General features: G+C 42.2%; 1 protein-coding gene across 2 annotated transcripts; it reads left to right on the forward strand.

Annotated features, from left to right (window-relative positions):
• Positions 1-27,517, forward strand: LOC101174322 (trichohyalin). 2 transcript variants are annotated; one of them, XM_023956678.1, is made up of 18 exons: positions 1-643; positions 7,595-7,783; positions 8,310-8,984; positions 9,939-10,074; positions 14,000-14,151; positions 14,238-14,783; positions 16,568-16,675; positions 16,756-17,054; positions 17,773-17,923; positions 18,811-18,930; positions 19,205-19,331; positions 19,550-19,680; positions 20,035-20,150; positions 21,492-21,848; positions 21,933-22,047; positions 23,967-24,074; positions 26,029-26,411; positions 26,954-27,517. In XM_023956678.1, the coding sequence occupies exons 1-18, from the start codon at positions 476-478 to the stop codon at positions 27,024-27,026; spliced, it is 3,954 nt and encodes a 1,317-aa protein (XP_023812446.1). In that variant the 5' UTR covers positions 1-475; the 3' UTR covers positions 27,027-27,517. The 2 variants fall into 2 exon arrangements, with proteins under 2 accessions (XP_023812446.1, XP_023812449.1); XM_023956681.1 differs by having other exon boundaries at positions 8,310-8,762.
• The last annotated feature ends 400 nt before the right edge of the window (positions 27,518-27,917 follow it).

The following is a 27,917-nucleotide window of genomic DNA, read 5'->3' on the forward strand; positions in this document are numbered from 1 at the left end:
GGGCGGGGCAGCACTGCAGCAGAGCGCTTCTCCGGTAATGCTCCATAGATACACGCGCTCCTTCCCGCCCCTGCTGCGAGACAGGTGGTTGGCCCGCGCGCGTTCATCCTCGAGCTCTCCCCCATTAGAATAGGACAAATAAATATATCGCCCACGTTTGTTGACAGCACGGAGAGGGGCGGTTGGAGCGCGTCCCCGATGGACTCCCGGCTTGTGACCTCCGTGATCGCGGGGCGGCCCGCAGGAGAGTGGGGCAGCAGCCGGAGCGCACGAGCGGAGCCGCGCCGATCCACGAGCAAATGTTTTGCAGCCAAATCCTCGAGGCGCTGTTGACAGGAGAGGGGGGAGATGCGCGAATAGAAATCTGACACGACTCGGGTGGATTTTTTTTTTTTTTTTGCGTGGCGGCAGGATCCTTTCTGACAGTCCTCCGGTCGTAGAAGTTCCCCTGGGAGAGCGAGGGAGGAGGCTCATCATGGCTACAGGCGCCGGTAAGGCTGCACAGCCCGCCGCTGCCGCCGCCGCCGCCGCGCCGGGCTCCACCGTGAACGGGACTGCGGCAGAGCTGCCCAACATCGAGCAGGAGCTCTATGATTACCAGATGCACAGCAAGATGTGCAAGAAGATCGCCCAGCTCACCAAGGTAAGACCTGCCTGCCCGGAGAGGCGCGCCGCCTCCTGCTGGATCATCATGATCTGCCTCCGAGTCTGGAACCAAACATCCAGACGCAGCGACACCAAGACAAAAACAAAACAAAAACGCTGAATGAAAGCAGGGAAATTTGGAATCAATCATCATGTGATCGTGACTGACTCAAAAATCATCTGTGCAGCACAGTGCTCCAGGTTGCACATCTCATTCCATCAGACTCTAAACTGACCAGCAGACCAGAAACATGTCCCATTAACAGAGATGCCACCACATTCTGTTGGTATTTACTGTTCCAATCAGGAGCACATTGCGTCCTGCTGTCTAACCATCAAACCCCTTTGTGTGTGGTGACAGTTACCTGATGTTACCTGACGACTGGACGTGTGGGTTCAGGGATCCACGTGCTTGGGTTAGACAGGACTTTTCATCAGAGGTGACACACATCAGCACTTCTGTCTTGTTTGGTGCATGAGTAATTACTCTCCTCCAACCCGCACTCCTTCCATCATGGTCTTCCTCCTCTGGAGTCTGGACTCATCTACTGTATATCTTTGGAAACTTCATGCACGCTGTAGCTCTTTGTAACAGAAAACCCGGAACCCAGAACAGTGGGGAAAAACAAATCTGATGTTTTTGTAGGAGACAAAGATCCTCTGTGCTTTGGGATGCTGACATTTGCCACATTTGTACGGTCACCCTGAAGTGCAATTCACACCAACAAATCACTCAGTGCAAAAACAGATTAAAGATCAGAAATTAAAAAAAGCAAAACAAATCATAAAGAAACAAAATTACATTTTATAAATCAAAACAAAATTTCAAAAAAGAAATGTTTGAAAAACAAAAGTAATTTCCAGAAATCAAAAGGAAACCTCAAAAAACCAAACCCAATAAGAAACCAGAAAAGGTAGTTACCATAGGACATCACTTATTGGATAGTAAGACGCATTTGACATTTCAAATGCGTCTTTGATGTCCGCCTGCTATTCAAAGTTTTATGATTATTATGGAAAATATCAAGTATCGCTAAATAATTTACTTTTGAAATGATGGATGAATGTCATCATCTAATCATTGATTTTCTATAGTATCTTCCTTTTCAGGTTTCTTTCTGTTTCCTTTTTTAACATGTAATTTTGTTTTATAAAAACGCTTTTATGTTTATTTTATTACGTTTTTTTGAAATTGTGTTCATTTTATGTTGGTTTTCTTTTTTATGTGCAGTGTTTAGTATGTTTTTGCACTAAGGGGTTTGTTGGTTCGATTTGCACTTCAAGGCCACCGTACTTTTGAGTGGTTTGGACTGCAGAGTGAAGTGGAGAGGAAGTAGGAAATGGGTCAGCTGGTAACCTTATATATTGAATAACTCTCTCATCTGCGCGCGGCTTGTGCTCGTCCCTTATGCTTAACTTACACCCCCCTGCCTTCTCTTCCCCTTTCTTATGAGAGGTGCGTCCCGGTTGAATGGCGTTTCAAAAGATAAACCAGTTGGCGTGTGTGAGCTACAGTGGCTGACCACGATGAACCAGCTGGTAAATGTTCACGAGTGCGAATGCTACTGATGCAAGGAAACGAGCTGCTTTCCTGACAGAGCTCCCAGAGACCAACCACAGCACAGGAGGGTGGAAGCTTACGCTTTCAGCCTGGAAGCTTTGGTTCTATCTTTGGGTTTCTTCTGTTTAGGCTCTGCGTCGGCTCCACCACGGTTCTCCAAACAGATAGTGAGGAGGCTTTCTCGTCTTCTTCTCCTTCAAACGTCCCTTCTCTCCTTCAGCCTCTCTGACTCACCTCATTCCACTGTTGGACAGATAATTCATTTCATGCCCTGCTGACTTTGAACTTCTTGTCACTAAGAAAGGGCACTGGCCTATGAGGATACATGAATAACGCCATCAGCTGATGTTAGTATCGATCCGAAGAGTCCAGATTTACAGTTGGAAGAGGCCATTCTGTGGGCTTCCTTGGTACACCTCCCGTAAAGAAAATTAAGTAAAAGTGTCTTAAAGAGAAATGGGACATCTCATATTCTCAAAGAGAAAGTACAGACATGTTAAAAGTGCCTAAAGCTTGTCTTACAGATCTTTTTTTTAACCTAACTTTAAGAGTTTCAGATCTGAACATTGCATGTGAATGTGCAGCCAGATAACAATTCGTTAATGGATGAAATTATTTTGAGTTTGATGACGTTTAATCTGCCATGTACCTTGTAAATGATGCCTCTGGGATCAAAAATAATATATTTATCTTTATAATAGTGTAATAGTTTTCTCTTTTAATAGTATCCAGGATTGCTAGAGTAAAAGGGGATTGTAGAGGATTCAAATAAACCTGCACAGTTTGGTTTTGATTTATACAGAAAACTACTGCATAATGAAAATGGAAAAATGAATAGTCTCAGATTTTATGGTAAATGTGCTATCTTACGTATTGCAATTGGTCATACATTTTTAACCGTTTTTGAGGTTTTGTTTATTGCATTTATATTTTGAAAGTTTTAATAAATGCAAAATGAGCAAAAACATTTTTTAAATGACTAATTAAATTGTAAATAGTGTACACAATGCTGTTTTGTAACCTTGATTTAGGGCTCAAAGTGCTTTTACAGTCACACTACTATTCACCTATGCACACACATACAACTGCATACTCTGATGGCGGCTCTGGTGCCGTGGTGCCAACCTCAATCACCAAGAGCAATGTGGGGTTCATCGTCTTGCTAATTGACTGCATATGAAAGCTGGACTGAGTGACCCCACCCCATTTGTGTTCTATACAGGGTGTACCTGCAGACTCCAAGAAGCCAAAATTACAGAAACTTCTACAGAGAAATAAACAGCTATTACTCAGTTATCAAATTTGTCAGAGTAACTGTCTGCTACTTTTTTAAACAGGTTTTTGCTAATCCTCATTTTTTTCCCCATAATATATATTTTTTTATGAGTTATTCAATTCGAATATGTGATCTCACATCAAAAGTTAGAAGCGGTCGATTGACAGATGATCCCAACTCTGCTTTCAAGTGAAAGGGGTGTGGACTTCCAACATGCTCACTCCTGATTGGTGAGAGTGGTTGCCATAGAAATGTTGACTCAGACCAACTCAGACTAATCACTGCTTGCTGACGATTTGTGGTTCTGACATGGTGACGTCCATATTGCGAACAATGGCAACTAATTTACTTCATTTTGTTGGAACCGGAAGCAAGTCATTTTCTATGGGTGACATCACACTCCCTCAGTCCAGTTCTCTTATACAGTTGGACAGTTTTGTCCAAGGACTCTTTGACAAATGGTCGGACAAGACAGAAAACTGAACCTTTCAAACAGGGGTTAACCGCTCTACATCATGTCCGCCCAGATATATTAGGTATAGACATGTAGCTATTTTCAAAAACACAGTACCGGTACTTGTTTAGCTCTTTTTTTTAAATCCATTATAACATTTGATGTAAACTCTTCAAATCTTAACATCAGCTATTTTATACATTAAAACACACAACAAAAATATAATTTTTTATGAGTGTTTAATCACCTTTGGGTGTTTTTGAGAATAAAGATTAGGTGTAACTTGGTCATTTTAGGTGAAGCTCATAAAATAGTTGATTGAGATGAAATATTTTGAATTGAAATGAAAATGATCAGACAAAGATTCCGTTTCCTTTTTTTTTTTAGGGAGCAGGGGTACAAAGTCATGCAGATCTCACATTTACACTATTGAACCAAACCCAGTTAGTTTGGTCTGCTATTGTTTAGTCACCAATAGAAAGACTTGAAGCAATCCACTTGTTTCAGAGGTTATACAGTATGTCTGTGTGCATAACACCTCTGACCATGTTTGTGTGGAAGATCTTGCCTAAACCTTTAGGATGAATTGCATTCCAGTCTGCGAGCCAGACCGCGTCAGACGGCATTAGCGGCAGACCTCACTGATGCTTTTGCAGCGAAGGGAGCCAACCCCTGCAGCCAGCTTTCAAAATATTCGGAAAAGCTCCTTCCAGGGGTAGTTTTAGAAACATAGTAATGAACAGCACTTGAAATCGAGGTGATTACTCATCTGGTGCAACGTTCAGGTTTGTGATCACACAGGCTCCCCCAACAAATCCTGGTTTTTAGCTGACCTTTCTTTAAATAGTCTTCTTTTCTTCTCCCCTGCCACGGTCTGCCCTCTCACTTTTAAACCAGATGACGAGGAAACTCGGCGGCCTCAGTGCCTGCCCTTGTTTTAGGGGACCATGCATTCCTCTGCGTCACGAGTCATTCTCTGTGAGCCAAAGTTCAGGCAGTATGACTGACAAGCTGGGCCAGATTTAGACTGACCCCATCCAGTGACAGGATCAATACGTGGAGCTGGATTCATTGAAACATAGGACTGATTTGTCTGAGATTTACTGTTAGCATGTGTGCAGAGCACACACACACAGCACAGAAACACACACAGGGAATGTCCGGCACAGCTGTGCCAGCTGAGTGCTGCAGACAGAGAGGCGTCCGTATAAAATATGAGCCCATATCATTCCTGCGTGCGCACACAAACACTTTTTCGAGTGGGTAAGTGAGACGTCAGGGTCACCCACAGCAAATGATGAGGCTGGAGATGTGGCGCAGAGGTTAAAATGAGTGGCGGGGAGGGATATAGACTGTATTTCAAACATGCTGGCCATACTCTGCATGGGAGCTGAAAGAGATGCCACACATGCAGGCAGGAATTACGGCTTCACTTTGGGACTGTACTGGCTCACAAGTCTATGGTTATAGTAGATGCACACAGTTTTGGAGTTTCTTGTTAGCTGTCTCTATTCTTTGGTCAGTTTAATGTTTGCTACCTCAAAGATCTGTCTGTTATGTGAGCAATTTTGCAAAGTACCAACTCCAACACCCATCTATTGGTTTTTTCTGTGCTCACCTGTTTCATGGTAAAGCATTTGAGACTTTCTATGAAGTTTAGAAAGTCTTTTTAGTTTAATTTGCAGCTCATTTGTCCAAAAAATATTTCTGTGTATTTGGGGGAGAAAGCAACACAACTTTGTATTAGTTATGCTCACACGTCATTGTGTTGAATCATTTCCTAAAACAATAAAAGAATATTATAAAGAATCCAGCCAATATGTGGTGTCAAAAAAGAGAACATTCCTGAAATGTTCGCTCTCCTTTTAAAGTTGCATGTACTCATACCTTATCATGTATTCACTCACAACCTCCAATTGCAAAAAGTCTCTATTTGGCTTTTACGGAACCTGAAGAATTCATGAGGTATGTCCATTCACACTGCCACTTTCATAAGGACAAGCTTTTGTACAGATAAAAGTGGATGTGTAGGTTTTTGCATACTTTATGTACCCGACTAAAAGGAAATATTGTGTATTTCTAAAACAGTGCTTGGAAAGACTGAGAGAAGAGAACTTTGAATAAAGCTCCAAACCTGTCAATCACAAACTATTTTATTTTCAACTTCATCTGCTGTAGGTTATTACACTGTCCCATGGTGTTTTTGGGTGTTTTTAAGATATTCTTGTGGCATTTTGCTGATTATGGAGGACATATATAAAGAAAATTCGCTCAAAATCACATTTCTGAGTATTTCTTTATTCAAAGTTTCGTACATCAGGAGCAGAGGACAAAATGAAGTGTGAAAATGAGCTTCTTGTGACGTTGAAAATACATACGGCAGGCCATGAGCTCCATTCTGATGCATTTATAGATCCATGTACGTCTTTGTTTTCCTCGTCCGAGCTGGCATCAAGACTGTACGGCCGGATAGCTCCAATATTGCTCGCTATTTTTGTTGCACCACTAGTGTTGCGTTGGGGGTGTGAGGGGCTGTAAGAGCATGTAAACAGAGAGCTCTCTGCAACAAGGACGAGAAGTTGGAGTGGGCTTACTTCAAGTCAACAGTCCCACCCACAACTCAGAGGCGAATTTCTAGTAAACTACTGGCGTTGGAAACTATGTCCTAGAAAACGTCACAGGTTTTTAAAATTTTGGTTAAAAAACAGTATAATCATAATATAAAAACCACTGAGAAGGCTTTGAGAATAGCTCAAAATATGACTGGAGTGTATTACCTTTTAGGTGAAGATTCTTAACCCTTGTGGTATCCTAGGCACTTTAACATTGGGAGTTGGGTCATCTAGACCCACTAGACAGTGCTCTGAACCTTTTTTCTTCAATGATTTGTGATCTTCACTGGTGTCCATGGATTACATGAAATCTTTCCACTTTTATCCACCTTTGTCATAGAAGGGAGAACACGTCAATGTAAGGGTGGGGTCATGTAAGATAGCACAAGGGTTACAAGGAGTTGTTATAAAGTTGTTGTCTATACTGTATTTTTCTGGTGTTTGCTACGTTATTAAGACATACAGGAAGGTCAGCCTGCTTAGTTCTGTTCTGGTCTAATCACACAATTTGTGTGAAAGTAGAACCCAAATATCGTTAATTTGGAAACTTCAGAAGATGTGATCACAAAACATTAGCAGGCATGCAAAAATTAATTCAATTCAATTCAGTTTCATTTATATATCCCCATATCACAACAATAGCCATCTCAACGGGTTTCATACTGGCAATTGTGTTGTAAATATAAAATTATAAAGAAGTCATACAATTCAATAGGTAAATTCTAAACTAGACTAACTAAACAAACTAAGGGCATCGCTGCCCTTAGACCCTCCTTCGCGGTATTTCATTATCCGCTATTTCATGAGCATTATAAGAAAATGCACATGTAGCATGACCTGGTCAGAGAAAAGTCCCTTCTCTATTTGGCTGACACCAGTAAAGACAAGATGTTTGATGCTGGCTGCTCTTCTTTATTTTGACAATAAAAATGCAATAAATTGGCTGTGGTCAAATAAAGTATAAACATTTTTATTTGAAAAATGATATGCATTTGTGCAGGGTTTTAACAATGATTTTACTACTGCTTATTCCTGCCAATCTGCAGGTGATTTACTCTCTGAACATGAGGAATGAGGAGCACGAGACAGCCCTGCAGGCCCTGAGCCACGCCCACCACGATGAGCTGCACCGCATCCTTGTGGAGACGTGCCATGAAGGAGAGGGGTCAGCTTTGAGGACACGACTCCTGGAGCTGCAGGAGTCTCTGGATGAGCAGCAGCGGGTCGGAGCCCAGGTGTGTAATTGCATAATGCTGGTGTAATGGGATCCATTTTTCTTTTTTCCTCCCATCTGAAGCAGCAAAGCATACGAGCACCAGAACATGTCCTACAAAAATCAGACCCAATTATTTACATGCTGTGGATCACACTGAAAATCACAAAAAAATCTGCTTCTTTTAGAAAACCCATACTGACAACTAAAAACATGAGACTGAATCTGAACATCTGCTCTCCCTGTGCGTGCACTCCATTCATTTCTTCATCTAAGACTACTTTTACTGCAAATTCTAAACAAAGCAAGACTCCTTAAATAAAATGAACTCAAAAATCCGTCATGGCTGCATAAAAAGTTGGAGACAAATAGTTGACCTAGAAACTAGCTACAACATAACATTAATAGAACAGGCTTTTGAAGCAGACTTCCATTGCTATTGCAAATCATAAAAAAATCATTAATGCAAATTAGCAGTTTTGTAGGGCCCGAGATGTTTCTTCATTTATTTATTTCTAAAAACAGTTTGTAATCCCTTCTGCCTCCAGGTTCAAGCAGATTTTGAGTTCTTCCGCATCCAGGCAGAGGAGAGGGAGCGTGAGACTGAAGCAGAGCTGAGGAAAGAGTTTGAGGAGAAACTCCAGGCCTCAGAGGAAGAGCTCCAGGAGGCCAAAGCTCAGATCAGTGTTGCCCAAGAGGAGAGCCTGAGACTGAGCAAAGAACTGGAGAAAGCCGGGGAGCAGATCCAAGAGCTGAGCGCCAAATGTGAGGAGCTGGAGAAAGCTTCAGATGAGGAGAATAAGAGGAAAGAGGATGAGCGACAAAGAGAGGACAAGGAGAAGGAGAGGCAAGAGGAGGACCGAAGGATGGAAAAACGGGAGGACTTGGAAAGAGTGAAAGCCCTCTTGGAGGAGCTAAAGGCGCTGAAGGAGGACAGGGAGCGAGCAGAGGAGGAAAAGAAAGAAGCGATGAAAGAGGAGCGGAAACAGTGGGAGAAAAAGGTGAATGATCTGAGTGAGGAGAAAGAGGAGATGAGGAAGAGAATAGAGGCAGAGTTTAGGGAGGAGCGGCAGAGGTGGGAGGAGAGGGAAGAGGAGGAGAAGAAGGGGATGCACAGTGCTCTGCGGGAAAGAGTGAAGCGGGCTGAAGCAGAGGTGGAAAGTCACCTGGAGAGGCTGGCAGAGAGCAAGAGAAACACAGTGAAACTGCAAGAGCGCATACAGGTATACATCCTAGTGATCACTTTCCATCATCCTGAACCTAGAATCAGAGCTGTGATGCTAAAATTCACACACGGCGCGGAAACACGCATTCAAGCCACCACTTCCAATGAAAAGTCTATGCTAATGTGCGTAAATGCGCATTTTGGACTTTCACATTTAATAATTTTACGTGTCGCTATGCAAGTTTTTAAGTCCATTTTCGGACTCTTTGTATTAAAAGGCAATGCTTTTGAACGTTAAAAGTTAAACCAGTTGAATTTTGATCAATTAGCAACTCGAATTTGGTAGTGACGTATGGGGATCGTCCCTTTTAAATTGACAGGAGTGCCAACCGTTTGAAAATTTATCACGAAGGAGAAATTATTAACTGTGGTTTGTGCCCCACCTGAATTATATGACACCAACTCCTTCATTCATCGGAATAGACCTGTGAAAGAAAAATGAATGTTCAACACATGCTCGGTGTGAATATAGATTCAGGGAAGCTGCAGCTTTCTGCTCTTGGTTCAGCAGCTACTGATTTTGTGTTAATAGGAAAGTTGGGAGTGAGGTAACAAGGCCTGGAGGTTATGCTGGTCTAACCACAGACAGCCTTCCCTGAGTATGATTTCTTCTGCCAACTATCTGCTAATGAGTAGCAGTAGCAAGATAGTCACTGCCACCATCATTACCACCTCAAGCATTAGAGAAGCCCTGGGAGAGCCGCCACAGAGCTGACATAAGCCCTCAAAGCACACCATTAAAGGCGGAATTCTGTGCTAGAAAGCTTCTGACTCATCACATTTTATGCCTCGTTTTATTTCTCCTCCATATCATCTGTTTGTCTGACTTGATTTCTTTGTCTGCCCACTTCTTATCCATATCAAACTTCTCGCTGGTTCCTCTTTTTCTCATCTATCTTCTCTTCCTCTGTATTCCCCCCTGAACACTCCTGGCGTTGATGCACACCACCAGGACCTTGAGGAGGAGCTGGAGCTGCATCGGAAGCGCGTGTCGGAGGCGGAAGGCGTGGCCAAACGGGCGGAGGAGGAGCTTGCAGTCGCCAAGGAGAGGCTGCTGCTGCAGGAAGACGAGCTGCAAAGCCGAGCAGGTTGAGTCTGACTCTTTACATTATCCTCATGCTCCTCTGTTGTAGTCAAGTGAGAAGAAAAAGCAAAGTCAGCAAAGATCGTTGCATTTCCATTGTTCCTCATCAGGCTTTCGCCTCATGCTTCTTTGCTACAAAGAGATGCAGCAACAAGCTGCTATTGCTCCTCCTCCCCCGATAGCTTTTTGTCAAGGTGTCGGGATACCAAATGAGCAAAGATTACTGGATTCAAAGCACTTTTTTTGGTCTGACTGGTATAATTTCCAATAATCTTTTCTCCCCTTAAACAAGAACCGTCAGGCCACATCATGACACATTTTTTAACACCCTCCTACTTGAGCAAACCTCAACGCATATTTTACAACAGATAATTTAATCCCCGTAGATAAAAAATGTCTATTATTTCCTTTTTTTTAATAATAAAATGTTTTGCCATCAAATATTATAGACAAAGAAATATCTTTTTTTTTTTTTTTTTTTTTTTTTCTTTAACTTGTCCTGTCCAACAGCTAGGCAGACAGATGAGAGCTGAGGGCCTCTTGGGTTGGACATATTTTACTTTAACAAGAGGGGTTATTAATCTTCAGACAAACCAAAGGTATGTCTGAATAAACCCCTTTTGTAATTGAGGCCAAACTTTATTCATTTCAAACATGTCTGAAAATCTTTGGTGTTGGACCGGACGGAAAAGGAAAGAGGGGAAGAAGAGAGAGGGACGTTAGAGAGAGGGGGGGTAGGGGGTGATAATAGGAGGGGAAGGGGGATAAGACCATGAAGCAGCATAAAGCAGCAAGTTTACTGGTTGTTAATCATTATGGTAAGGTTCAAATGTAAAAAAAAACAAAAAAAAAGGGCGGAGCCTGTCCACACACACACTCAAATGTTATAAACACACCTGTTAGTTGCAATAATGTCCACCTGTCGACATGTACACAAAACAGATAGTGTTCACACGCATACTTATGCCTTAAAACCAACTAGTGTGAAATATTTCAGTCATTCAGTCTGTTGAGCTAACACCTGTGCTCAGGTGAGTGTTTATGTTCTTCTAAAATGGATGGTGGAACGTGAAAAGAAGGAGGGAGAGTGCCCAGCCATCCCCACCCCAAGACCCCCACCGCACCAGCAGCGGCAGCCGGAATCCCCCCAACGCCAAACGGGAACCGGCAGGGAACAACCGCCGCCCGGGCGACCAAGCCCGCCACCCAGGCCAGGGCCAGCAGGGCCGCCGCAAGGCCCCCAGAGCCAGAGAGCAGGGAGGCACGGAGGGAAAGAGGGCGCCGCCCCAGCCCAACCAGAAGAGCAGCCCCCCCGCCGCGCCGGGAGAACCCAACGCAGGGCCCCACCGGAGAAGGACGCCCACAGCCCCAGACGAGCACCCCACCACCACCCAGGAGTTCCGGGCATCCCCCCGCCCCAACCCCAGGTACGAGCCAGGACCCCCCAAGGGAGACCCACTCCGCACTCCAGGCAGCCATCCGCCCGGCCCACGGTTGGTCCAGGGAGGAGCGAGGCAGGGGCCCGCCGCCCCCGCCCAGAAGGGGGGAACCCCGGGGAAAAAAGAGGGCCCACAAGGGGTGTTGTAAATATGGCCCGACCAGGCTCGGCCACAGTTGGAAATTTGGCGGGGCCCAGCACTCAGGAGCAAGGACCAGAACCCACCCCCCAGGGACACGAACACCCCCGGCTCAGATGTAATGTGAACCCCCCCACCGCGCGGAGAGAGCACCGCCGGGCCCAGGAAGCCGGCACCCCGGGGACACAGCCGCCGTTGCAAAGGGGCCCGTACCCCCCACCAGGGAAGAGGCAGGGGACAGATGGTCCTAGGTCCCACCTTCCTTGCAAAATGTGTGTGCGTGTATGTGTGTTTGAGAGAGTGTGTGTGTGCATGTGTGTGTGTTTATGTTGGGATGTATATATTGAGGGGGGAGGGGTGTGTGTACTAAGGGGGGTGCGGTTAAAATTGGCGGGTAGGGCACTAAGGGGACGTCTCCTGATTACTCACAGTGACGTCCCCTCACCCTCCCCACCAAGGGGCCCTAAATGTCTAAGGTGCGGTTAAAATTGGCGGGTAGGGTGCTAGGAGGACATCCGCTGCTTGCTGGCAGTGATGTCCAAGCACCCCCCCTACCAAGGGCCCTACATGTCTAAGGTGCAAATAAAACCGAAAGAGGGGGGGCCCACTCCATACGGCAACCACAGGAGGGGGGTCACTGCCTAGTAAACCCCCCCCCCAAGGCTCATCGCAGGCTAAGCCCCCCACCCCCTCACCCTATTATGAGGTTATATGAGGAAGGGGGTAAGTTGGGGACAGATGATAGACTGTCCCCCGGTGGACAAAGAAATATCTAATTACCGTACCTTCATAGATATCAATTTTTTGGCTAAAAATATTGAAATTTATCTTTGCTTTAGTGTATCTAAAATAAAGTTTCTAAATTTTTATTTTTATGTAAAACTATATTTTTGCGGCACCTCCATGACTTTTTTCGTAGTTTATTGAGGATTTCATTGACATACACAGCTATACCTCTGGAGTGTCCAAGGAGGAGTTGATTTAACCCCTCCTGAGGTAGCAAAGGTCTCTTAAGACTCTCAGGCCTTCTATGCTGTTTATCAGCTGGATGGGAAGAAAACTTTACTTAAATAAAATAGGAATCAAGACATACATTACATCACAGTTACATCTGTAGTATGGTTTTAGCACTGGATCTTAGTACTCGTCTTAGCAAAAACACACCCCAATTTACCACACAATGACAGAGATAAGCCTTTAGTTAGATGCTCGATATTTAGATCAGGAATCTACAACCTGAGGCCCTGGAGCCACATGCGACTCCTTCATCCCTCCATCGTGGCTCTTTAGCTATGGAAAAAAAATCAAACAATTTCAATAAATAAAGGCTTTGTGACTGATTTTTATTTTAGTTAAATAAATTTTGGCATTTATATTTAGAATTTTAACATGTCACATGACTGAGAAAATAATGATAAGGGTGGTTTATTCATAGAATGAGCTGATGTGGATTTATTTAAAAAGTTGGTTGTTGTCATGTTTAGATTTGACAGTACAAGGAGGAAAAATGATGAAGAAGCATCAAAGTCATACTGATAGAAACATGCCTTGTTTTGATTTGGCTTTCTTGCGTTCTTATTTGCAAGTAAATCTGCTGCAGCAGAAGGATCTTGTTTGACTTAGGGTGTATTTTGTTTTGAAAAAAACTTTTATGCGCTGCTGGCGAAAGTATTCAAAGAAAATTATGATAATTGACTTATTGTAAATGTTGAATAGGTACATTTTATAGATACCGGTAATTGGCTTAATGGTCACAAAACCATAAATAAAGTGTATTTTTCTAAACAGGGACTTTGCGACTCTTTATGGATTTTGATTAGTACTGGACCAAATGGCTTTTTTAGCATTAAAGTTTCCAGCCCCGTGATTTAGATGGTCAAAAAGCCTCCAAGAAAGACTTCAGGGCATATTGTCATAAACCTGTGGATAATAAGTAACGCCATTTTCTTATTTCTTTTTTTTACTTTTAAAGGTTTTCCCTCATTATCTGTAATAATCACTGTGTCGCAAAGATCTAGTCCCCAAATCATGATTGTGAATCTGATTTTCTTTTTTGTCATCTCAGTTGAGCCAGAGTTTTGTAAATGTTGTGTGAGTTATTGCATGCCTGTGGTGGAGGGTTGAGTCTCCCGTTTGCTGAGTTCTGTTTATCAACAACTTCCTGCATTAGATTTCCTTTCAGGTCTTGCATTAAGATCAATAGATTGTTAAAGTTCTTGCAACTGAGTTGCTCTCATAATCCTCTCTGTTGCCCCTACTTCTGTTGAATGGAACTAATTAGGGAGCTTGTGCAGTAGCTGCGAATTAAGTTGCATTGGTTTTAATTCGATGTGTGTCCCCTGTGCCTGACAGAGGAGCTGCTGAATCGCAGAGGCTGTGAAGTGTGTGTGTGCGCTGAAGTGGAGGAGCTGAGGAGCCAGGTGAGCCGTCTGCAGAGCAGGAACAGGGAGCTGGAGCTGCAGAGCAGCGGCAGGAACAATGATCACGCCCGGCAGATACGTCAGGTACCACCCTAACAGTGGACAAATGACGCTTGGAGAATATCTAACATGAAGCAAGTATCTATTGTGTGTGTGTTTGTGTGTTACAGCACGCTGAGGCCCTGTCCAGTTTGCGCTCGGAGATGGTGCGAGCCCAGAGTGAAGAGCTGCGCCGCATCCAAAAACATGCGGACGACGAGAGGGACAAACTGCAGAGGGAGATCGAAAAGGAAAGGGAAAACATGCAGAGGGAGAGGGAACAAGAAAAAGATCATATGGAGAAGGAGAGGAGAAAGCTCCGCAAAGAAAGAGATGAAGAAAAGGAGGCCAAACTCAAAGACGTTGAAGAGATCAGAGATAAGCTGAGGAGGGAAAAAGATGAAGAGGTGGACCGGCTGCGCAAGGAGCTGGAGGTCGAGAGGGTTCGCGTCCGCTCCCAACTGGACAAGAACATCGAACAGGTGGAGGCGGAGAGAGCAAACGTGCAGCAGAAGCTGGAGGAGGAGAAGAAGAGGCTGGTGGAGAAAGCAGAGGAGGATAGGAGGCGACTGAAGGAGCAGGTGCGGAAGGCGATAGAGGAGGTGATGAGGAGACATGCAGCTGAACTAAATGACGTTCAAGAAGCTCTGAGCTCAGAGAGAAAGACCAACCAAGAGGTCAGAAACTCTTTTTTACATTTTTTTTTTTTTTACAGTGACAGTTGGGTTCAAAAAATTAGTCCACCATAGGTAAAATCTAGAATCTGTAAAACTCCTCACTACACCCTTTATACACTTTTCTCAGACAGACATAAACGTTTTCACACTTTTATCTCTTTTTAAACTCTAAAAGTTCAAATCTTTGTTGAAAAATAAGTCTAGTTTTATGGAATAAAAGCAAAGATCTAATTGCGATGGAGATTTGGAAAGCTGAACTCCTTCTGTATCGGTCACATGGCACAGAAGAAGTTGATTGACAACAGTCAGTCAGAACAGTGCGCTGTTAAAAAAAAGACCATGAAGTGCCACCAAAAACGACTTAGAAAGGCATTAAAAAGCTGAAATGAGATTGAGGGAGCACAAAAAAAATCAGTCTTCTAAGGCTGACTTTCTAACTTTAGTGTGCAAATTTAATCGATTTAAAGCGTACTGTGAGGGCAAGCGTCTCACTGCTTTAAAAACAATGAAGCTATAAAAATCCAGCCTAAAATCTTCAGGGAGCCATTTCAGAGATGCTGGACTAACGGCTACATGACTTATTACAGATTAAGTTGCTTTGTAGTAGTCCAGATAAAACCATATCAGTTATTGGTTTATTTGATGACAAAAACAAAATTTTAATGATCAGTTTATATGCTTTTCAAGCTTAAACTAGAACAGGTTGCCCAAGCTTTTTTAGGGGATTCAAGTCTATAAACGTTCCCTTTTACTGCACTGTCACACTAGAACAGTCCTGGATTGGGCAGGAAATACCGAAAAGTTCTCATTCGATTTACTTTGTAAAACCAGTGTGCTTGGAAAGGTCATGCAGTTATGACAGCTGCTTATTTTGGGGGTAGTGCTCCACATGAATATGCATTTCCTTTGTCATGTTCTGTCTTCCGCCTCCTCCGTTCTTTGGTTTTCTAAATTGTGACTTAGTGTTCACACTGTTTCCAAACTGCACCAAGAATTCACTTGGAACTGAGACCATCATCTTCTGTCATACTGGGGTTTGTTTGTTCAAAGAAGACTATTAGAGGAAACAAACTCTTAAACGTGAACTGAAATGGATTTTTTAAAAATAGCCTACTGTAAAATGTCAACATTAAAAGGTGGATATTTTTGGGTTTCAGTTTCAGCCGAACTTTAGATGTAGTTATTTTGGGCGCAGAAGCAACTTGGAGTCTTAGTGTTTCCTGTCATTAGCTGCTTCTGATCTGCATATGTGTGATACAGCTCATTTGAGCCCGTGATTCATAAACCTGTCAAAAATGACTGAGTGTGTCAATTCAAAAAAACAGGGCCAATGCATCAAACTGACAGGAACTGAGATGGGGGGGCTTGTAGTGATCCTCTAATTGAGCTTCTCCAACACCCTCTGTGCCTCAAGGAGTTTAACTGCCCACCCCCAGATGAAAAACGATTGCTCTAAACGTTTTCAGTGTTTAAAATTGGTACCTTCCGTATAACTAATGTTATATATATTTTTTTTTCTTCAAAGGAAATGATTTCTTTCTTATCTAATTTAGTATCTTGGGAACCCGGGGAGGGAGGGGGGGGGCTTTGACCACAGATCAACCAAAAAAATGATAAATGGATTATAGTTGCTCACAGAGTGATTATTTAAAGTCTTGCCCTTCTCAGCATGCTTTTGCCGTGTGTTGTTTTGAATAGATTAGGTAATAATAGCACAGAATTGCTAAAATGAAGACTAAATACGGTTGCTACACTGTCTTTGATACGGATGAATGCTCTTTAAGGTGTGTTTGCGTTTGGAGGAGGAGAGGAGGGCTGCTGACGAGCTACGCAGCAGGTTAGAGAAGGAAAAGGAGGAGTTAAGGAAATCGCTGAAGGATGCAACCACTGAGGTGTGTATATCTTTGATTAATAAATATCTCTTAAATCCCATAAGCTGTGAAGGCTTAGTGAACTGTCTCCGTGCTCTCAGATCCAGAGGTTAGAAGGAACCATCCAACAATCAAATCACAAAGAAAAAGCTACGCCTGAAGCTTCACACTCATGCGGACCCCGCTGTTCTCGTTTGGAGGAGGAGCTTAGCCAAGCTCTGGGTCGGCTGGCTCAGGTTCAGGAGGAGACCGAGAGGCAGCGAGACAGGCAGCAGAGGGAGATGGCTTTTCTGAAGGCTGACAAGCATCGGCTGGAGGAGAAGATCCTGGAGCAGAGCCGGAAAAATGCAGAGAAGAGTCTTCTAGAGCAGAGTCAGCGGCAGATGGAGGACCGGATAAGGTAGCAGCCTTTAGAACAGGGGTGCCTGAACTTTTTGCAAATAGGGACAGATTTGGTGAGGTGAAAATGTGTGATGGACAACCGACTGGCCTTCATTCTCTGAACCATTTTAATATCATTAGATGCTATTGAACAAATAAATGATTTTTTTAAATAGAATACTTTTCATTTCTTCACAGAGTACAGAAATCTTCTAAATACATTTTTACCAATCTTACAAAATCTTCAAACTCAGATGGTGACCAACAGAACCACACCAAAAATAAAAAAGCTCTCTGACAGTTTTTATTTTATTTTATATCAAGTGACCCCAAACTGTGTGACAAAGTTGATGGTGACTCCAAACAACATTTGAGTTCTCTAGAGCCTTGACAAAGTATAGATGCACATTTACTTTTAAATTATAGTCAACAATAAAAAAAATGTATGTTTTAAAACAAATAATCAAATCAGGATTTTACTGCGTCCTCAGAACTCCTAGTACCTGGACAATGAAATACAACTTACAATTTGGTGCTCATGTTCTTTGAAGTAGTAGTATTAATTGGGCTACAACAATGCCTGTTAGGGAAAAGGGACTTCTTAAACAGAAGATGAAGTGCAGAACAAAACTATGCCCGAGATTGTGCAAAGATGAGAGAGAGGAACAGTAGAAAATGATAAATATTCATTTTTAAGCTAATAGTGACTCCGTTTTCGCTCTGATTTGCGTCCCCAGGGTGGAGTGTGAAGATCGCCTCAGAGCGGAGTTCCGGATAGAAATGAATGCAGCCGTTGCAGAGAGTGAACAGAGGTGGCAGGACCGAGAGCAGGAGTTGCAGAGCCAAATATCTGAGCTGCAGGCTCAGCTGACCGAGATGCAGGAGCAGGTGAGCCCAAGATATTTGCTCCATTTAATTTCTACATGTTTTTTTTTCACCTTTTTTCTTCTCACTTTGTGGTAACGTTTATTCTTTCAAGTTTAAAACAAACAGAAGCAGATACAAGTTTTTTAAGAGCAATTAAACCAGCAGAAAGCGCTAAAGATACACCCAGAGGAAAAAAGTGTTTTTGGTGTTTTTAACATGGTTTTGTGGCATTTTTCTGCTGATGTATGACATATATAAAGAAAATTAACCTTAAGTTTCCATTTGTAAGTATTTTTTTCCAGATCTTTGTGAAAAAGGAGCAAACAAAATATGCCACTTTAAAAAGAGAGTAGAAAGTCTGCTGGATGGGCCACAACCTCCCTGCTCTGATCCATTCTGATGCATCCACTTGCAGACAAATAAAGCCATGAACGTCTTTGTTGTTCTCATCTGAGCTGACATCCAGCTCAAAACTGTGCGGCCGGATAGCTCCGATATTGCTTGCCATTTTTGTTGCACCAGTAATGGTATTTGGGGATGTGAGGGGCTGTAAGCTAGTGGGAGAGCGTGTAAACAGATGGCTGATGGAAAGTGAGGGCGGGGTTGCTCTGCTCCAATGATCCCGCCCACAAGTCAGAGGCAAATTTCAAATGAACTACTGCTGCTCTGCAGAAACTCTCCTAAGAAATGTCAGGTTTATTGGTTTTAGCTAAAAACAGCATAATCATAATTAAATCGCTTTCAATGATTCGGACTTTAATGATCTTTAAGTGGACGTCAAAATTGTTCATTTTTTTATATGAAGTCAGCAAACATCAGCATCCAAATTCTTGCTACAAACTCATCTGCTGAGGATGGCAGCACGGTGACCTTTAAAAACCTCTGCTTGCAATTTGTCACCAACGCAGGAGGAGAAAAAGAAGGCAGGGCAGGGAGACGATAGTCACGGCAAGACTGAGATTGACAGGCTGAAAAGGGAGGTTCAAGAGACCAAAGAGATAAACAGAAAACTGAAGGAGCTGCTGCAGGTACGTACGCACACACACACATACATACTTTCATGTGCTGCTTGAAAAATCCTATGTCCTCTCCTTCTTAGAGTTTCTCTATGATGAATAATTTAGCAGCTTTGATCAAAATGTTTCCGTGAAAAGCCGTGTAATTTCTCTCAGTAAGTGTGAGCGAGTGCAAGCTGAAGCGCCCTATTTATGCGGGACGTGTTTTGTGGGCTTAAAGAATTGCACTTTGATTACAAATAAAAGCAAATGAATACTGAAAAGAGAATATGTTAATATGGAACAGGAGCCCCAAACGTCAGCTGAGGAGAGGCACAGTCATGCCATGGCGCTGCAGGCAATGGAGAGACAGGCAAAAGAAGATCTGCTGTCTGAGAGAAACAGACTTCAGACGCTGCACCACCTGGAGCTCGGTAACACACTCATTTATCAACACAAAAGAGCTCACAGAGAAACACAAACAGGAACAAAATGAGCAAGAAGTTAAGGCAGAGTGATGTGCATGGAGAAGTTTTCAAATCCAACACTGAACTTTCCATTGCCATGGCTACAATTCACCATGGCAACAGCAAAGGGGTACTGAGGGCAACACTGGTCTTGTTTCCGTGTGGTTTTGTGCGTGCGTTGTCAGATAAGCAGCGAGCTGAGCTGACCCAGCAGCACACGGAGTGGAGCAGACAGATGACCCAGAGACACATGCAGCAAATAGAAGACCTACAGGCCCAACTGCAAGCACACACGCAGATGATGGCTCTGCAGCAGGTGACTCACACACCCAACCACAATGCACTGCAAAAAGAGACACCCTTGATATATGTTTCTTAAAGTTGAACAATTTTCTTTAAATATGCGGGGGGGGGGGGGGGGATCTGCAAAAGATTAAGAAAGAAATTCTAGTCACTACCACATGTTTTTTAAACTGTTGAAAAGCTTTATTGATAGGATTGTTTTTCTTGCAAAACAGAAACAAGTTTTTTTTTGTACTTTCCTAAGAGTCTGTTTTGGCAGTGGCTGTGCACACAAACCTTTCTAATGGTCTGTAAGTTGGTTGTTCATAAAAATAAGACATAAACCATCTTTTTATTTGTTCTTTACTCTCTGGTTTATGGTGTGAAGGACCTGAAGCAACAGAACCAGTACCAGGTGTTTGAGCGTCAGCTGGATGAGAGTCGCTGCGCCATGCAAGAGCTCCAGAGAGAAAACGCTGCATTAAAGAAGCAATTAAAGGAAAGGTAGGAAGAGCTCAGATGTGCTATTGATGTAGCACATCAATGTATACATCAATGAATTTTTTTCTTGTTGCACAATGAAACACAAAAAATCTTATCAGAATACGTCACTTCATTTGGAAAAATAGGAATAGACTCATTTTTAAAACCATCCTGTTTTTCCATTTCCATTGCCTTTAGTCTTGGCTTGTCACTCAAAATAAAATCCACCAGATTTACGTTCAGCAGCCGGAAAAAAAGTATACTTGACTAATTTAAAAAAGTAACAAAATATGTAACTAAAGAAAGTTTATATTGGGGGTCTGCAACCTGAGGCACTTAAAAAAGTAATGTATTTTTAGGCAAATTAATTGAAAGGTAACAGTCAGATAAGTCAAACTTTAGTCAACTCATTCACAAACAGTATTTATTACTCCACGAGGGTCCTGACTACAGTAGCTGTGATGCTCCAACAATCCATCCAGAGGTGCAGCTCTTTAATTTACCAAAGTCATATTAAAACATGTTGATCGATATTTGAGCGCCGATTACCACAGATAATCAGTGCGAGGTCAATAAGCACAACCAGATTCCTCATAATGTCTGCTGGATTTTAAAGCAGATTTTTTAAATTTTTGATAGATTTTAAGTGGGCCAAAAAATACATTAAGGGTCTTTTTGTTTTTTATAGAACTGCATTACACTACCTACTACTATATTTGCTACACTGAGACTATCCTATGAGATACAATGTGGTTTTTATTATGCAAGGAAGTCATGTGAACCTCTGTCAAAAGTTATGAACTGTTTCATACTTAGAAAATAAGGCTATTCTTTAATTATGTTTTTCATAATAGTTATTAAAATATAAATGCAAAGCACTGTTTTGTTTTTTTTAAAGGGTGATCTTAGCCTTTGTGGCATGTTGTCAGCGAGAAATTGACCTGAATGGCTCTTTCAGTGTTGAATGTAGGTTGCAGGCTCCTGTATTAGGGAAAAAAATAATTAGAAATAATTGTAATCTGGGTGTAAGGAACTACGCTGCTGGACGTCAGCTCCAACCATTACATGTATATTTCATTTTATTATAAAAAACGTTGTGACAAATTAGCAGAAACAGGCTAAATGATTGGATTTCTTCTTAAAAAAAGGTAGAAGAATAGAAATGTGAAAGGCTTTTGTATGATTTCTTACCTCTGCTGAGAAACAGCGCTGGGTTGTTTCAGAAAATGTAATCCCTCTTTTCTTAAAACTAGTAGAAAACAGCAGGTAAAAAAAAAAGCTCAGATCCATTTAAGAATCAGTTTTAAAAAATTATGGCAACGGGAAGTTTGTAACTGCCAACTGTGTGCTGCTCCATTAAAGGTCAGTTCAGAGGAATTCTGAAATTGTGGAGAAAGAAGAGGACAGTGCAGAGATGAGGAAGAAGAGGGACGCTCAGCTAGAAGAAGAGGCGCAACGTCTGAAGGAGGAGGTGGAGAAACTGAGGGTGGAAATGGAGAAACTTGAGGAGTCCCAGAAGCAGTGGGAGGAGAAAAGGGAGGATGACGTGAAGGAGGAGGAGGTGGACGAGGAGAAGAAGAAGGAGCGGGAGGAGGAGAAGAGGAGAGAAGAAGTGGAGGAGATCAGAAGGGAGCACAAGAGGGAGATTCAGAGCTTGGTGTCGGAGTACAGTAGCGCCCAAAACCACCTGCAGGCTCGAATAGTGGCTCTGGAGAATGAGTGAGTGGAGGACAAACGTTCAGCAAACCGCCACCACTCCTTCACCGTCTGCGCAAGAATAAACTTTTTTTTTTTAATCTGCAGACTGCGTGAGCGGGAGGAGCGGTGCAGGAGGCGGGAGCCTCGGTGGGACGACGTGCAGTTGGGAAGACTCCAGGAGAGGCTGACAGAGAGAGACCAGCTCATCAAACGATTAGTGGTGAGGATGCAGACCTACGCAAAATAAAAAAAGGTTTCAAAACCTATCAAGACCTCTATCATATTGCTCGTCTAAATGGTGCAGTAGTTAGCACTCTTGCCTCACGGGAAAGAGGCCCTGTTTCAAATGCTGGTGAGCTCCTATTAGTGTGATCAATTCTCAAAGGGTTAGCGCTCTGGTGAATTAAAAGGGACACCACCCATACATCACCACTAAATTTGAGTCCCTAGTTGGTCAAAGTTCAACCTGGTTTGACTTTCAGCGCTCGTCCAGTGGCCATGCATTTTGTACCTAGACTTAGACACTTGCAGAGCGTTGCTTGAATGTGAGAGTTTGGGACGCGGAAGCCTGAAACACACATTTTTGCACATCTACATAGACCTTAAATTGGAAGTGGTCACTGAATTCACCTTGTCGAGGGAACGCGCCCATCCCTGCTCTAGATTGTCACTCGGTGGGGTTGTGTGTGCAGAAAATGGATGGATGGTATAAAGATGAAAGGGAAAGCAATAATTCTATTAAAGTCTAAAAGATGAGAAACCAGCTGCAGCCGATTACCAGATGGACCATTTTCAGCCTTCAAAATAAAACAACAGCATGAGACAAGTGGGACTGAAAGAACAAGTGTTTTCTGCTCTGTTTTTGACTCAACAACACGCAGGGGTCGGAAATTTGGGAAGCCTTATAAAGAGCCTAGGTCTTTTCGGTGCAACACAGGTCAGTGTCTGCAACATCTGTATTATGTAAGCCTGCACATCATCTCATGCCTTCTTATACAACTGTGTGTCTCTGTAAAAGAAACAACAGAACATTCGTGGAAATAAAATACTCCTGGATAAAACGATGCAAAAAAAAAATACAAAAGTAGCATAACAAATTACCTCATGTCTGCTTGAAAAAGTGGCTTTATGTCCAATATTTCTACTTAACTGGGGCAAACCTTGTGAGCAAGATCCTGTGAGATTTATCATTTTTGTCTGAACATATTTTAACTAATACATTTTCAAATACCAGTCAAATTGACTGATTTGTTTTTTATTCATTCATTCAACTTCTTCTGTTTTATCCCTTTCGGGGTCACGGCGGTGACACTTACACTCACACCTATGGACAATTTGGAGTGACCAATTAATCTATGAAGCATGTTTTTTGACGGCGGGAGGAAGCTGGAGTCCCCGGAGAAAACCCACGAATGCACGGGGAGAACATGCAAACTCCACACAGAAAGGTCCCCCATTCATGTTTGGTTTCCGGTCCCCCAGGCACGACTTCTTGCTGTGAGGCAAGAGTGCTAACCACAGCGCCACCGTGCAGCCTGTTCTTCACTCATTTTAAAACTTATAAACAATAAAAAAAAGTGTCTTTTTAAGCAAGAGAACTGCTTCTTCAAAATAGCTTCTGCTTTCCCTGTAGTTGTGTGGTTTAGAAATTAAAATCATAAATGGTTCTCACGGCAAGTGGCAGTTTACCTCTAAAGCTCACTACTACGTGAACAGCACTCTAACCTTATGTCCTGCTTGTTTAAGTCTTTGAATATCCTTCTGACTAATACCGTGCACCTGCCATGTCACGTTGAATTCCTTTCAGGAAAAAGGCGTTATCTTTTTTTGCATTAGAGTTCTCACCTGATTACGACAAAAGGCTGACTAGAAATAAAAAATACAGGAAATCTTTGGTGAAGACTTAAACTGACAGTGGTGATGCACCTAAAGTAACCAAGGCTTTTATAGTAATTCTTGGAATGTCGTTCTACTCCTGGGGGAAAAATGTTTATTAATCATTTTTCTTACGGAGCATTTTGACATGTGTGATGTTTATGTGACATGAAGGACACAAGTCTACCCTCCACATGCAAGAACAACAGCAGCAGCTGTAAACAAGGCCAGTAAAATCCCTGCCTCGTCTTTTCTTCCCTGCAGGAGGAGAGGCATCAGCTGCAACTTCACCCTCCTGTTGCCGGGGACAACAACACCCTCAGGCTGAGGGACACCAAGTCCCGGCCTGGGAGCGTCACTCCAACAATGAGAGTGAGTTTGTCCGCTTTGGCTCATGAGCATAATTTATTCATCCAAATATGTTTCTTTCCAGCCCGATTGAGTCTGGATCTCTGTAGAGGCTGCAGAGCCTCTGCAGATCCAGCCTAGCCACATTTTATAGTAGTTTCTTATAAACTGCTTAAAATAAATATGCATATTGTCTAATCCATAGTTGTTTAAGTCTCTATAAGTCTCTGTATATCCTGGGGCATGTGTTTCTCTCACTGCCAGGGAGGTAAACATTTTAGGATGACCTGATCAGGATTTGTTGACCTGATGAAACATCTTATTTTTCATAATGAAACAAAAATTGCAACATCTAAGCCAAAAAAAAAAATGTTGGTCTGTTGCTACAGATCCTTTAAAATGGTACGTATAATGGAGCCAGATTTTCTGGGAAAAATCTTTTTAACTACTTCTATGGCATTAAGTTTAATGTTTCGACATCTTTGAGATGTTCAAAGCTTCCTCTGTGTATGTCCAAGGAGGACCCTTGTCCTGCACATCCTGGGCTCTGCGGTGGCCCACCTAAAGGTTCAGAGAGCAAGAGACTTGATGGTTTCAGACAGATGTCATCATTGAAGATGTCTAAGCCACCAGACGGGAAGAAGTTATGAAAGGAAGAATCCATTCTGTTGGCAAATTTAGAATGTCAGCTGTCCCAATTTCTTTGCTTATTGTACATAATGTTGCTGAAATGTCCCATTTTCAGCCTTGCTGGAAAATCAATGTTTTTATTTGCCTAACTGTTCTATGGGCTGAATTTCCAGTGTTTAGATTCTACTGTTGACTCTCTTCTTTTATATTTTCTTCAGGGAAGTTGGTCATAAGGAGTAACTGTGCAAGCACTCAGTTGCACAGGCTTAAGTAATTTGTTGTAATATAAAATAAATCAATTAAAGTGCGCCCCTTGGTATATCTTCATTTTATTTTATTATTACTTGTGTAGGTTTGGGATTAGGTTAGGGGACAAAAATGTGCTCATAACGTTTAACTTTGTCCACCTTAACAATATTAAAAATAAGCGATGTCTGTGTTTGTGATATAAGTTAATGAGCAACTTTTCTTCCGTAGCACTCTTTATAGATTGAAAATCACTAAAGTGCTTCATGGAGCATAAAATCAACAAGCTTAATGGCAAACAATGTCAGAAATGGCAAATTTAAGAGCTATAAAAACATAAAAGAATCAAAGGTAACCTTGGTGGAGGTTTACCTTGATGGATTAATTCGTCTGTTTTGTTTAAAAATTAAATATATGGTTGCCTACCTAATCACATTTGTAAATATATCAAGATTCCAGTCAATGTCCTTGTAAACATTTACATGTGACGTAAAACGTGGGCAGGCCACTAGCTCCCTGCTTTGCTCCATTCTGATGCATCCACTTGCAGACAAATAGATCCATGTACGTCTTTGTTTTCCTCGTCTGAGCTGGAATCTGGATCAAAACTGTACGGCTACATAGCTCCAATTTTGCTCGCCATTTTTGTTGCACTGGTAATGTGAGGTTGGGGTTTGTGCGGGGCTGTAAGCAAGTGGAAGAAAGTGTAAACAGTCGGATGTCGGGAAGTGTAAGTAGGCTTATACCACGCCAACGGTCACGCCCACAACTCAAGGGAAAAATTTCTATTAAACTACTGTCACTCTGCAGAAACTATGTCCTAAAAAAAGACACTGATTTTAAAATTTTGGCTAAAAACGGCATATTCATAATTGAAAGGCCATTGGTAACGCGTTTTAAAATAGCACCTGTGTTGCTTTATTTGCAGAAGACAGAAAAAAGGGGGAAAAATCCGTAGTCATATATTTTGATTGAAAGTAAAGAAATTACCTTAAGTGAGTTTTTATTCCCATCATTAATAGAAAGGCTGCAGCTGAATCACTGACTTTGTGTGCTTTGCTGTTTATTAAATGGTTTTTGTGTGCATTTGATCTTCTTCCAGAGAAAGGGCGTGGAGTCGCCCCCCCGAGTCACCAGCATCCCTAGCACTGCTGCCCTCGACAGGAACATCTTCCCTTCCCAATCCTCCACGTCCTCCATCCCTCAGCACTCCTCCTCCACCCTCCCCCACCAGTCATCCTCTCACCCTCACGTCTCTCCCCAATATTCCACCTCCTCTCTTCCACACAAGCACACTTCCATCTCCTTAGGGCAGCATTCCTCCCCGTCCCTCCCACGTTCCACCAGATCCCGGGCCTCCTGCATCCCTCCAACGCCGGCGCCAACGGCTCCCCTCCCCGTCTGCCCCTCACCCACCACAGGCATCCGATACGTGTCCCCTTCCTGCCAGGAGCCACATGCACACTTCCAAGCCCAATCAGTCAGGTATGAATTTCAAGGCTGAAAATGAAGTTAAATAGTTTATTGGTCACAAAACATTTTTTGACATACAAAAAAGGTAATTTTCTAAACAGTGACTCTTTCTGGGTTTTGGTCAGTAAGAAACAGCGTCACATGCCCGCATTGGTAGGTCAAGCCATCAAATCATTAGGAGAAAACAAAACATAAAGCAATGGCTTCTTTAAATAATTATTTAAAACAAGTACTTTTGCTCTTTTTCTAATTTTTGTCACTTCAACGCTATTTTTGTAATCATTACCTTGTTTTTATGGATATTCTGGTCACAGCATTAAAACTATTAATTCAAAGCATTTTTTTTCTTTTCATAATAACTGTTTTGCACTTTTTATGATAAATGAGCCATTTATCATAAAAATCAGAAGGGAAATTTCCACCATTTCTAAATATAAAAATACATTTGACAGGACAGTTGGATGTTAGACAGTAGGTGAGGAAGATGCATTCCTCTAGTTTAATGTCCTAAATGCCTGATATAGTTTTTTTTTTTTTTTTTTTGCATTCTGCAGGGGCTCATACCTGGAGCAAAGGGGCACAGAAGGGCTGAAGCAGGAGTGGTTCACCAAATACTTCTCCTTCTAAGCACAAACGCACACAGACACTCCAGCTGCAACTGCATTTCCTATACAGTTCATTGCTTCCTATACAAATACAGACTAAAGGACACACACAAATAAGACATACCCAGATTGACGGATTTATTGGCTCATCACCAGCAAGGCCATCTCTAACATTGCCTCTAAGCTCAACCAAAAAGTGCTTCTCTACACATGCCTGACCTCTTCTCAGAACGTATGTTGATTGGATCGTCCGACAAGTTTCCATGGAATTTTTTTCACTTTTTTTTTTTTAAAGGCAGTCTTCCTTTTTTTTAAATGCAACCGTTGCATCAGATATTCCAGATAAGTGTACTTTTTTTAAAAATAAAAAAATACATTTCTCTTCAATTAAGGAAACGTTGAAGTTGTTAAAACCACATAACTCTACGGCATATCAAAATGAAGCTCGTCTTAATGCAAAAATGTATAATCTTACTTAAGAAATTGAATAAACATATTTTGTTTTTGTAAGTGTTCCTGCCCTGATTTTTCATTTGATTCTGCAGTTGGTTGCTTTCTTTCTTGGCTTTTATGAGCAAATAATTAACCAGTGCAAAGATTAATCATCAGAGCTACTGTTAAGTTTCTGCAAATACATCCCACTAGCCATTTCTCATGAGCAGAGGTGATGCATTACATTAAAAAAGCAACAGCGGGAGCCCAAAGATATGAAAAACTACACACTACGTAAAAGACCAGAGGCTGTTAAATAAGCAGCTGTTGCCAAGCAACAAGGAGTTGAACAAAAACCGGACAAGTCATTCAATGAAACTTTTCAGCAGCTCAAGATTACTAGAAAAGATGGAAGGTTATTGATCTAAAACAAAAAGTAAAATAAAATAGGCAAATAACTTTTAAAAGACCTTAAAAAAAG

The sequence above is a fragment of the Oryzias latipes genome, chromosome 1 (genome assembly GCF_002234675.1).
Source record: "Oryzias latipes chromosome 1, ASM223467v1".
NCBI lineage: Eukaryota > Metazoa > Chordata > Actinopteri > Beloniformes > Adrianichthyidae > Oryzias > Oryzias latipes.

What these genes read in the sequence shown, in the direction of transcription:
- LOC101174322 (XM_023956678.1), top strand. Translation starts at nt 476, where the DNA reads ATGGCTACAGGCGCCGGTAAGGCTGCACAGCCCGCCGCTGCCGCCGCC. An exon ending in ATAGTGGCTCTGGAGAATGA is followed by an intron (nt 21,849 to 21,932) that starts GTGAGTGGAGGA and finishes TTTAATCTGCAG; the next exon opens with ACTGCGTGAGCGGGAGGAGC. An exon ending in TTCCAAGCCCAATCAGTCAG is followed by an intron (nt 26,412 to 26,953) that starts GTATGAATTTCA and finishes TGCATTCTGCAG; the next exon opens with GGGCTCATACCTGGAGCAAA.